Source organism: Pyxicephalus adspersus, chromosome 3 (genome assembly GCF_032062135.1).
Source record: "Pyxicephalus adspersus chromosome 3, UCB_Pads_2.0, whole genome shotgun sequence".
In the NCBI taxonomy this organism is placed as follows: Eukaryota; Metazoa; Chordata; class Amphibia; order Anura; family Pyxicephalidae; genus Pyxicephalus; species Pyxicephalus adspersus.
Window position 1 is genome coordinate 45,916,872 of NC_092860.1, and position 13,336 is coordinate 45,930,207.

Below are 13,336 nucleotides of genomic sequence, written 5' to 3' on the forward strand. Positions count from 1 at the left end.
AATATTTAACACTGGCCATTAGCACATGCTATGATCTTACCCTTATTAACTGTTTCTGCAGATTCCAACTATCTGTATGTTAGATTTGTGCTGCTAATGATGATTATTTGGGAAAACGAAGTGATCGTGATGTAGTCTGGTCAGTTATTGCTGAACACAGCCGATCACTAGTATGTCTGTACAGCATCCCCTCCTAATATTGGCAGCCAAAATTAACCACTTACACCAGTTTCGAGCAGTAATAAACTTCTTTAGCCTTTTAGCTGAATTATTTAGGTGTGTGTATGTGTGTGCTATCCAACTTAAGGTTTTGCTATTTGATCTGTAGTTACAGCTCAGCAGTATACAATGAAACAATCTTTAAAGTGTCAAACTCACACCATATGCCCAAGGGTATAAGGAGTAAAAAAATTGGTATTCCTGAACGTAAGCAATAATTGGTATATTTAAAGTTCAAATAAAGTAGAGCATTTTTCAGTATCAATAAAACATTGATTTTATTTTAATTAGAGGATTTTGTCTCTCCCACAGTAATAATAAAGCAGTAATTTTAAAATATTTAAATTGAAATGATAAATGTTGCTTTTACCCAAACATCCTTTTAATATTTTCAGCCTATATAGATTTCTAACACAGCTGCAAATAGGAATGAATAATAACTAGCATGTATATAATGTAACATATCCTGGACACTATTAGTGATCCTGTCACTATGTCTGATATTTTGTATAGTCTGTGTCCTGATACATTTCTGGAAATGATTGCTCAGCACAGGAAGGAAATGTCTTCCCACTTCAGCTGTTTTCAGTTTCCATTAGGCGTCCATGTATTACATCATACCTGTAATATCCGCCGGGGCCATTAAAATAGAGCTTCTTATCCTTCATAGATGGATGCCAATGTTTGATGTGTGAAAGGCTACCATAGATGATAGCTTTTTTATGCTTTAAAGCTAAACTCTATGAATTAAAAAAACAAAAAAAAAATTCCCTTAGGGGTCGGGCTACCCCCAATTTTGTCTAGGAAATCAATAAAGAGGACACTGACTTTTTTTCACGTACTTGCCCTTTCTCTCTTCTGTTGTCCAGTGCTATGGCCTGGACCTTGCATTGTAGGGGATAACATTAGAGCCTGCATCCATTCTCTTCTCATTTCCCCAGAGAAGTACAGTATATAATCTACAGTCCTTGCACTATTTATACAGTAAAACAATGTGGAGCCAATATAATCATTTGCCAGCTAACCTGGTTTTTGGGCCGTGGGAGGAAAGTGGAGAACCCAGGGAGGGCAAGACTCTATGCAGATAGTTATCCGATGGGAATAGTGTGCTAACCTTGTAGCCACTACACAGCCCACGGTGGCTTGACGGGCTCTTTGAACAAGACACATGGGGATTTTATGAGAGCTTTCAGCTGCCAGACGCAAACTCAGTAAGTCTACCTACGTATCTTAAGACACAAAATATTCATTCAGCAATGCCAAACTTATTCTGCCTAAACCCTTTCATCCCAACTATGTTTTCTGCCAAGTAGGGTCTGCTTCCAGCGGCTCGTGTGTCGTATCCTCACGTACACTCTATGCTGGAGATCCTGAGGATTTTTTTTTTTTTACAACCACTAAAGGAGACGAAGCCAGCATATTTCAGATATGATTCACATGCCCAGATAAACATACAAACCTTTATGCTGTGTGAATAATGTAAAACAAGTGTTTGCATATTGATAGTTGTAGCCTGGATTATTTCACACATTTGTACAGATATTTAACATTCCTGATAGTTGATTGCCATGTTTTCCTTCCTAAGGTAAAGTTTTCCTGTCTAATACAAGAACTGATATTCAGTGATCGGTTAAAATGTAATTGGATAATGAGATTACTTATCCTAGGAATGTACATTTAAAAAGACTTAAAAGAGCACATGGCAGTTTTATCAAATCACATCAAATTCTCAAAAAAAAAGGCCTTTTCTTTAATGAATGGAAAAATATGTTCTAAAACCTCCAGCCTATGCAGCTTAGGTCACTAGTTTGCTGCCGTTAAAGTGTGGATTTCAGCTAGCAGTTAAATTTGAGGAAATAAATGGAAACTATAAAAATTAAACATTTTTCTTTTAAAATTCAAACTTTTTTTTTTTTTTTCCTAAATTTGGTGTAAATATTTAAGGTATGCTTATAATAATGGAGACCCCTTTGCAAAACGCAGTTTTACAATTAAAAAGTGTAGGGGAAAATATCAAATATTCTTGCTTTGCCCTGTGTGGATTTCGTCTTATGTCTAGATCCTGTAGAAGGTAAAACTGACTGCATAGGGAACATGTCTGTTTTGTTCAATAAGTTTTATATTCTAGTTTTGTAAATATATTCTAAAATAATGAAGTGCCTCTTTTTGCTATTTGCAAAAAAAAACATCTCTGCACATAATGATATAACTTGCATCTTAGACAAAGTAGACACAATCTGGGTCTAACAGGTATATAGTTTTTGACTTTACAAGAGAAAAATATATACAGGTTGACATTCAAAAATCCAGCAACCTCATGACCTGAGGAGTGTCGGATTTTTGAAAATTCCAGAAGGCCAGCCTTTCTCTCCCAGCACCGCTGACATCTGGCACAGTTCCAGGGAGCAGGCAGCAGGGATGTCTTAGCGTGTGTTTAGTTTAGCAAGCAAGTGTTTCTGCAGAACAGTGCCAAAACATTAGTGGCCAAACAGTGTACTGCAGTCCCTGTATTGAAAATGTGATCCGAAATTCATGCCGGGAAACTGAAGGATCCCGATTATCGATGGCTGGATTTTCAATTATCAACCTGTTTAAATATTTTTTTTTATTTGTAAACTGGATAGACCTCAGAGTGGATTAGAGGAAAGCCTACTTATGTAATGCTCATATGAATTCCCTTTTTACCTAGAACATGACAAACTATACACAAAAAGTTTTTAAAACCTTTATGACCAATGCTTAGCGAACCTATTCATTTCTTGTATAGTGCTAAATGAAATGTTTTATTAATCGGTGCATTCAAGACCCACGCTCTCTATTATTTTCTATTACATGGGGTGACTTGAGGGGAAGTTTTCAGCTGTCAAATTCTTCTTAGCCAGAGAAACTTAGGAAATGGTATTTACAAGAAACTTTTTTTTATATTTCACATCTATGAGTCTCCCTTTTTTACTGTAGCTTTCCTTGAAAATGATCCAGACTGGCTGTTTTCCTTGTTTGACACAAGGTGCTGCTTAATGTTCAGATGCTCACAGCTTGTCCCTAAAAATGGCCATGTTGCTGTAGATCAAACCAGTAGGCTAGGTTTGAATAGTACTCCTTACTGAAACTGGTGCAAAGCACAGCGGACCCACAGTACCTAGACATTAGAACTTTTAGACAACATGAATGAAATGAGAAGCAGTATACCTATTTTACTATATTCTATACAAAAGCCTTTTTAAGGTCCACATACCCCAATACCAATGCTAAGATAAAGCAGTGATTTATGTAAAGAGCAAAAAGCCATGGAAAATTCAAAACCTCAAAGGAAATTAATCAGGAGGGAAATATAAATGCAGCTTTTGCCCATTGGCCTTTGAATGTGAAAAATCTGAGGCTGACCTCATTACGGTCTTGTTTTTCGAGTTATACTTAAGTGGCTACACACTTATGGGTCTGTCCGTAAATGACTAGCCCAACTAGTTTCTGTAAATCCATCCAATAGACAAGTAGCTACATAATATTTGAAGTTTATTGTTTAACTAACAATGAATTTGTAAATCCATTTTGTATTTACAGGTCTCTGCAGATCACTGCACAGCTGGCCAGGTGACCTCTATTCCTGGATCAGCAGTTTGGCTTCCTATTTCACTACATTTAACTTTTGTCTTCTATTGGACATCTGCATTATCAGCTCTGTCCAGGAAGTAGGTCACTGACCCAGGAAGCAGTAGTAATGAACCCGTCGGTAGCGAAATCAACTTCCTGACTAGTTGTGTGCACTGCCAAAATTGCAAATTATTTGCCTATTTAAATTACGTAGTTTGCTGTCTGCCCGGTGTTTCATTTGAAGTATTTTCATTATCGTTCTATTCCAACCTAAATATCTATGCCTCAAATTATCCTCTATTTATCTTCTAACTATAGGACTAATTCTCATTTAGATATTGTATTTACGTTTGAATCATGTTCCCTTTTTTTTTTCCAGGAGCTTTTATTATCTGTTGGACACCAGGCCTGGTTTTGTTGCTACTTGATGTGTGTTGTCCACAGTGCAACATCCTAGACTATGAGAAGTTCTTCTTACTTCTGGCTGAATTCAACTCTGCTATGAACCCCATCATCTACTCCTATCGAGACAAGGAAATGAGTGCTACCTTCAAACAAATTTTGTGCTGCCAGCGAACGGAAAATGCAAATGGTCCTCAGGAGGGGTCTGACCGCTCAGCCTCTTCGCTCAACCACACCATCTTAGCTGGTGTTCACAGCAATGACCATTCTGTTGTTTGAACTAAGCAGGGGCAGGTCAGAAAATACATATGCCTAGGCCAAATTGGAGCACATGCCTAACTGCTTTATGCTGCCGTGTTGGCATCATGCGAGGAATTGGGCTGGCAACCACATTACTATTCCTGGACACTAACAGGCAATTCCAGTGTTACTAAACCCTGTTTAACACATGAATTTATAATCCTAGAATAAACATTGGTTCACGTACATAAAGCATCCTTATGAACTTGCCACTTTCAAAACTTTTTTATTTTTTTTATATATTCCATTCAAACAAACATACATTTTGTAGCCCATCAGCATGCCTGTGATGGACAGTGTTTTTGAGTGGTTTGGTAACATTTGTATAGCTGCACTGCCTTAAAGGAAAAAAAAAAAGATATTTTTCTAATATAAACTGAAGCATTGTGCTAGTTTTGTGTGTAGTCTCTCCGTTACATGAAGTTTTTATTTTATAAATATATATAATTTTTTTTTTTTTTTTTTAGATGAGGCATTTGTATGATTTCAAAGAAATGCACAAAGCCTGTAGACCAATAAAGGGATAACAAGTAGCAAAGGTTATTTTGTAATGTGTACCATTGGCAGTATGTGGGCTCATGTTCAACAAGACTTGATAACAGCTAAGTTTGTTTAACCATAAGGACCATATGGATGCCAAGCAGCAGTATTGATGTTGGAGTCTAACAAGAAAACAAACATGGGCATATGCCATCAACGGTGTAATATTGATCAATGATGTGTTTTAGTATTCAGTGTTCAGTTATTAATTAATGTGGCAGTTTTATTGGTTGTTGTAAAAGTTAAAGAATACCTATAAGCTACACAATAGCACATTAGAAATGTGTTTAACTAGGCACTGCATATAATTATTTGCTCTGTTGTTGCCATGTTTTTTTATAGCCATTCTTTAACTAACACATGAAACTGTCATGATAACAGAAATAGTCGTGAAACTATGGGCAGTGTAGTTGTCGGCACAGATTGTGCTCACTAAGAGTCAAAGCCCTAGGTTCACATGTGTGCTGGATGTAAAAGAAAACTCAGCCCTTGTGCTTGGGTTTTGCCCCGATCATATTCTGTATGATGAGCATGATGTGATACAATGCACCTAAAGGTAAAGGTGTGCACAGATCACATTATTTAGTACACCTTTAGATCTAGTGGCTGATTGAGGAGGATGTTTAAAGTCTACCAAGTGTTCTAATTTTCCAAGCATGTTGCACAGCATCCTAAACATCTAATGGTGGACTGCCAGTTTCTTTCAGTCCCAATCAAAGTTTTTGTTATACTAAGGGGTCTGTTCACACATAAAACCCTGATTGTACAGTGAAAATAAAGTTTACTCAATTCAGTAACAAAGAAGTGTAATGCTGAAGTTTTGTATTCTAGATTATAAATAACTGGTCTTAGATCTTGGTAAATCACACAGCTATTCCCACTGTATGTTTTGGAGAAGGGCTAGCATTAGATCCTTTTTAATATGACTGTTGAAATTTACTAGGACATCATACATTGTCTTTTACATTTTATACTTGAAAACATTCCTGAAACAAAATTTTTAATTATTGAGACACATTGTTGAATTGTTAACAGATTTCCACTTCCAACAGACCAACTCCTGGTTGCCTTCATCAAATTTCAACTCATGAACACAAGAATCTCACTAGAAGCATGGGACTGTTACAAATAAGATGTAAAATAAAAACATTTTATCTATTAAACCCACCCAAATCAACTCTTGGGCAACTGAGGCAAAGGGTCAGTAAAAACAACGTGTTGGCAAATATACTTGGCTTCAAAACTGAAATGCTGACAAGATTGTCTTTTGGATGGGGACCCTTTGTTGGCACAACCCTTTTATTTCAGTAGAGTAGATAAAATATTTAGTATTCATTTTTTTAAAGCAGATGTATATATCTTGCGTTAGGCAACATGTTGTCTTTACTGTAAACTCTACTGGTTTGGCATCCTTGCCCAATCATCTTCCGGGCTTACGGTCTTTGCCCATTGTGATTGGCCTTGTCGAGCTGACTTATCTTCTCCACACGTGAGAGTTCACTGAATGTCAAAACTGTTTACTGCAATGTACAAACATTGTCAAGGAGATTGAGAACAGGAGAGTAAGAACCCCTTAATGCACAATAGACATAGTATGTCCATGTTTTCTGTAAAAACAAGTTCTCCTGTTCACTCATTCATATTTTATATTTCACCTTAACCTTTTGTGTTTAAAATGATTTAAAGCAAACATAATTTAAGCGTGCAGGCAAAAACTGCTAAATAAGCTTGTTATTTGATCAAGGGAAACCTAATAAACTACATATTTATACAATGAATACTTGTGAAACACATTCCTATCTGCAGAAACAAATACAAAGTGTACACTAAAATTGGATTATAAGCTATATTCGGGGTGTTTTTTTTTTTTATAACCACTTTATGTCAGTAGACAAAGATTAATGTCTGAAAAATGGCCAGTAAAATACATAGTGTTAAAATGAGATATGGCTAACACATTATAAAAGGAATAAAAACTATGTAACATACTATTTATAAAACATTGTTGCTGACTGAATAGCGTGCTTTACCAAATTGGAGGTCTTGCCCTAAGCAACAAATTGCTTGCCTGCCTACATATTTTCATTTGAAATTGCTAAAGTGCTGGCAACACCTCCTTTACTTTTACCTGATACCTCTGTATTGGATTTAGTATTGCAGCCTTCTAAATGAACTCTGCAGTAGCCAAAGTTTGACATCCCCTGTTTATGTCATCACTGTTTTTTTTTTTTTTTTTTTTTTTTTTTTTTTTTTAAGTTTGGAGCAACATGAGAATAATATTTTTGCATATAGTATATTCAGTAAGGCACTGAAAAGAGAAATGAGCAGCCATAATGTGCAAAAAGTGGATTACTAACGTTACCACTATAAATTGTTTTCCATGAGACATTCATTGCTTACATCACCATTGTTCTTTACATTGCCTTCCTGGATATGCTTGAATGGGTCTTCGAAGTGTTACATTAAAATTGAATACAGTGAGGAACACTTTAATATGCACTAACTCTAAGGAATGTAAACAAATGGTACTGTTTGTTATTATGTATCTATTCATTGAATGGCAACCCTAAGGTTGTATAATGGCGAGTGGCACCTGTGTTAGTATTTAGGCCTTCTCTGAGAAGTAAAAAATAAAAAAAGAATATTTAAAACATGGTTTCAGTAGCACAGTTAACCTTCTACTTTGTCTAACATGCCCTAGTCTGGTTACAATTATTATCTTAGTGTTTGCATCAGGTTACAATTTATTGGCATTATTTGTTATGCAAAAGGGAAAAAAAGATTAAACATTATTTTATTCCTAATGTGTTTAATATTTGTTGTCCGTACTTTTGAAGGCAAAATTAGAATTAAATGGGACTTTGAAACATATAAACATTGATGGTATGCACAACTGTGAGTTTAATAGAAGACATTAGCTTTTATTATTGTGTCCTGTTTATAAAAGGTCAAAAAAAAACTCTACCGAAATTGTGATCCTGAAATTTCGATATATGTGGCCATTTTTACTTGTGATATATTTAACAAAGGTTGAAGAAAATTAGGAACTTGACATTTTATTTTTCTATTCCCAAATTTTGCTGGGAATTTGTTCTAACCTACACTTGGTATAAATTCATTATGGGCCTGAAACTGTTCTCTACACATTGTCACTTTTCTCCAAGTGTATGTAGTGAACTTCTCGTATTGACTCCCTTTTAGTTTGTTAAAAGGATCATTCAAAGTGCAAAAATATCTGTTGAAGAAATCAGAACTTTAGAGGCCTCCTGTTTCTGGTGCCTATTTCCTCTATTATTTGAAGCTTTTTTTTTCTTTTAGGTACTGCTACAACTGATTAGTTCTTATGTTCTGAAGATCAAAGAAAAGGTGTGTTTAAGTAGTTTAACAAAAGAATATTGGGCAGAGCAGACATCGTCATTTTACAACAAGACTTAGTTGCTGAGTATTTCTGGCAGGTCAACGGGTATCTTTGTTTGATAAAACAAGAAAATGCACATTGATGCAGAAATGTATTGCAATTTTTTTTGCCCCAACCAACACTTCCAACACATACAGCATAACAGAGCAACGTAGTCGTTATTGGCACAACTCCGCACTAGTCTACCATGGAACTTGTGTGTTGGAACCTCTAGAAGCAGAATCCGTTTAATGACTACCATTTTTAGGTTACATTTTCCTATGAAATATATCCCATGTGTTTATTTAAAAAGTATGTATTACAGAGCTGGTTTTCAGTTTACTTTTGTTTTGCAAGCTCTGTTGAATGTCCTCTTATACCCCCAGTTTGTAATCTTATAATGTATTTCACAAGCTGCAACTCATAAATCATGCACACTGATTGAATCAAAGTTGAAATGAGGGTTAAAGTTTCCTCCTAAGTGACTATTGGAGAAGAAAGGTGCATACTATACAGTGTACAGCATCCAACATTTTTTTTTTACGTACGTAAAAGAGTGGAACGTGTATTAGACACTTCTGTTGCTCAGGAGTTCATCTACAGAAGATCTAGGCAGAAGAAAGGGATGGTCTGAAAATCTGCAATTAAGGATTGTTGTTTTAAGTTCTTAATTGGAGGTTTAACTCTGAATGAGGAGACACAGCTGGTTTGTTTTTCTGTATGTAGTGTACCACTAAATGGATCCAAAGGGGATCTCATGTTAAGTTGCCCTGTTTTTGGTTAATTAGATGGAAGGTCTCCCTATTCAAGCAATAATGGAAAATTAAACCACTAACTATTCAGAAAAAGCTAATGTCACAGGAGCTTAACACAAGCCTGAAAATAATGGATTTTCTTTAATAGAAATTGTTAATACTTTTGTATCTTCATCCACGTCTTTTCCCTCCCACCCTATAACATGTGGTTGACGTTCTTTATACATTTATTAATTCACATAGGTCATCTGTAACAATAAGTCAATTATGATCTATATATAACATCATGAAGCATCTTGCTTGTATAGTTTACATCCTTTTTATTATAACTTTAGGAAGTAATTGACAATAGACAATTGTAATTGACAATTCTTTTGTACAACAATGGGCTTGACACCCCCAGCTGCCAACCTCTTGGTGTCGGTATATATAGTATATAATATATGCACAAAGTACACAAATTGTTGGCATTCTGTACCCAAAACTGAAAGTCCAACAGGGAGGGGGAGGGGGGCTAATCTTACAAAGGTTATTGAATAGTTCTTACATGGAATCCTGTACTGAAGTCTTAAATAATGCTATCGGCTTTCCTAGTTTAAAATTAGGGTGACAAAACTAAACCACCCTTGATAAGTGTAGTGAAGCATTGTCACATTTGGACTGGCAGTACTTTATTGGTGCAATCACTAGGTGAACATGAAAGTAAAAGTCTACTAAAATAAAAAGCTAATGCACTGATCTGGTAAGTGCCAATAAATTACATTTCTGGGAAGGATTTAGATGTGCTTTCAGTATTATCAACTAGTGGAATGAAAATACGAATAACATTGCTTATCATAAAGAATGTTCCAAGAAAGTTGTTTGAGGGCTGATAGAAGGTTAAAGGGAGCAAAAGAACAGCTTGGTATGTAGATGAATAGAGTTGATCTATGAACTGATTGTATTTTGAATACTTGTAGCAAATACTGAAAAAAGGTATTGCTCCTGAGGGTAGTCATTATAGCTTAGGATATATTTAGGCAAGTGGTTAATGTTTGCTATCTAAATGGCTGATCTATTCAAAGAAACATTGCTGGACCAAAGAAGTAAATGTAGCTGCTTTTATCTTTGGCTATTTATGGCCATAAATTAGTAACTAAAAAGCAGGGTTTATAATTCACAGCCTTCTTAAACAGAGTTATATTTTTCAGACCAGTAGTATAACTAATTACATTCTAAAATAAGGCAACTCATAATTTCAGGAGCAATTCAGTACAAAATGTGATGCTGGTGATTACTGTTGTAAAACAAAATGAGAGTGCCTATAAAACTAACACCAAAAGACTTTTTAACATATTCCTTTTCAAAGTGCATATTTTATGCAGTGTGTTTTATTTTATAAAGCACTTTTGGTCTTATAAGTGTCCCCTATCAAATAGCTCAAAAGGCGTCTGTTTTGTCTTAAGCCTTGTAAAAGTATAAGAGTAGTTTATATAGACCTGACATTTATCAGTGAGCAATGCAAGAGCCGCTCTGTAGTTAATATTTTTCATCCTAAAGCTTTGCAAAATATGCTATCCTATCAAAAAAATGTTGTAATAATAGGTCTGGACCAGTTACCTTTTTAATTAGATTGTCTTTTCTAATTTATTGGGAAAACCCTGTCGTTTTTTAGGATTTCATAGTGTCTGAAGCAAGTACAAATTGGGGAATTTTATATCAGTAACCATTGAAGAATGTGAGACAATTAAGTGCATTCCTCCTCCCTTTTAAAAATCAAAGCGGAGGTTACAGCTGGACTAGTTTTACACCTAGTGGGTTTAATTTGAAACATTTGGTTAACTTTTTCTTTTTATAGGCTTTAGTTGTAACTACCCTCCCCTTTTAAGTTGTAAGAAGAGGTAAGAACAAAAAATGTACTAGCTTATGATTTAAAGTTTTGAGCAATGAAAGTTATTTAAAGTTTATTGAATTTTTTTTTTAATTTTACTTTCAGCAATTTGATTGCAACTTCAGCTCGAGACCACTGGCACAGAATATGCAGTAAGGGAACAATTTTGACATAACTGTTACAAGTCTGCAAAAGTAATGCAATTTCTTAGCTAAATAAAGCTTAAAGCAGAACTAGACCCTCCTATCTACTGAGGACGGTGCCATCTAAGCTTCTTTTTAGACCTGCAGTTACCATAGTTCTGTGCATTGATCATACACCGGGTTAGGTCTGATGCCAACCATTGGAAGGACTGAAAGTTCAGTTGAGACCTGACATAAGTCCAATGGCAACTGTAACAGTCTAAAACTTGGGAAACGCCCCATCAATTTCTTTGCTAGTAAAATAAAGACAAAAAGTGAAAAGTACACAATAAAAACAAAAATGTAACCCTCCTTTTTTTTTTTTTTTTTTTTTTTTTTTTTTATTTCCTCTTTTTTTTTTTTATGAATTGTCTCTTTAATTATTGTTCTGTTAACTTCAAGCTACCCTAACAGGCTTGTGTTGAACATTTCACACACACAAGATTTTATGGAACTTTGCACAGATTATGCATATGCAGTATTAATGTTTAAATGTAAGACAAACACAGTGGCTAATTTATTGAAACCAAATATAGGGCAAAGAAACAACCATTCCAACTTTGTTTTTGATGGTTTGTATTATCAGCTGTGATGCATTTTTTTTGGTAACATATAATGTTCTCAAGGAAAACCTCATTTCAGTGATTCTGAGCACTATTCTGAGCACTATTCTGATTCTGAGCATATTTTTTTGTCACTCCTCGTTTTGGTTTCATGCTTTTAAGCACATGCTTGTTTGATTGGACCAGTAAACCCAAACTTTAGCCTTGTAAATCATTGTACATTGTAAATGTAAAAGAGCTATCGACTATTACCAAACACATAAGTAAAAGATCCATGTTTGTAAAACATTTGAGATATTTGATTTTGCTGAGATGTAGAGTTCATTCCATGGTTCTTTGTCTGCCATTTTAGGCTTGGTATGCCTTGCCAAAGTCTTTTTCAGTTTGGGATTTCAGTTTGGGATTTCTGGAGAGAATACCAGTTTGAAGGAACATATCTTGCCACAAAATGGAACTATGGCCAGTTCAAATATGTTCTTTAAATTATATTACTATTTGCTCTTTTATATACACAAAGTTGTATTTCAGTGCTTTGGCCTTAATGAAGAACTATATTTAAGAGTATATTGCCTTAGGTGAAAGCTATTTGAAGGTGGAAAATGTTGTCTAGTAGTATAAAGAAATTGTCAAAGATTGTCACCTTTCTATTATTTGCAACTGTTGCAAAGTAGTCTTTCATTTAAAATTAATTTATATTTTAGCTTAATTTTTAAAATGATTTGTAGCACTTACAAAAATGTGTCTTATTGTCCATTTTTTTTAACAAAGTTTTGATCTAGTGTTTATGTTGTAAGCAAGGAATTAACAAATAAAAGCATAGTTGTGTTTTTACTTTTGTTTTGCGTGTCAATATGTTATTTACTATGTACTGTGGAGAAATCTGTATACATGATTAAAGCACTGCGTAATATGTTGGCGCTATATTAATACTGTTTTAATAACAATAATGCAAAGCGAACTAGTATTTGTGTGTGTGTGTGTTGACTTGTGCAGAATGAGACCAATACAATATTGTAATATATTTCTGACTTTTCACACTCATCAACTGCTTTGTGTTGGCTTTTGATGAAAGAAAATCTATCCTAAATAAACAAGCTCTGTTTTTAACATGTGCTCCTTAAGGCACCATCCTAACTACTTTTATGAAATCACTTCCAGATGTTAATACTGTTTACAGAACTTGTTTTTCTCGTTTTGTATTACTGCCTGTATAGAATGCCTACATAAAGCACAATCTGAACTGCAAGTAAAACAGATGTTATAAAAAAAAAAAAAAAAAAAAAAAAAAAAAAAAGAATAGATTAAGATTTTGATTTTTGTTGAGTGCTAGTTGTGAAAATCCAGTTTTGTAGAGAAAAATTAAGTTTGCTTTGGTTAACTAACATGCATGTATCTGCATTTCAAGGATATTGTCAAACTGTTTGCAAATCCTTACCTAGATCTGGTTTCAGAAGGATCACACTAGTGCATTTGCAGTATTAAAAAAAAAAAAATATATATATATATCATACATACCT

General features: G+C 34.7%; 1 protein-coding gene across 3 annotated transcripts in view; it reads left to right on the forward strand.

Moving 5' to 3' along the window:
* Nucleotides 1-12,650, forward strand: part of LPAR1 (lysophosphatidic acid receptor 1) — a 90,665-nt gene extending 78,015 nt beyond the window's left edge. For all 3 annotated transcript variants that reach the window (XM_072404436.1, XM_072404435.1, XM_072404437.1), the window contains one exon: nt 4,190-12,650. In XM_072404436.1, coding sequence (XP_072260537.1) covers nt 4,190-4,491 — 302 coding nt within the window. In that variant the 3' untranslated portion in view covers nt 4,492-12,650. The remainder of the gene's footprint in view (nt 1-4,189) is intronic.
* The last annotated feature ends 686 nt before the right edge of the window (nt 12,651-13,336 follow it).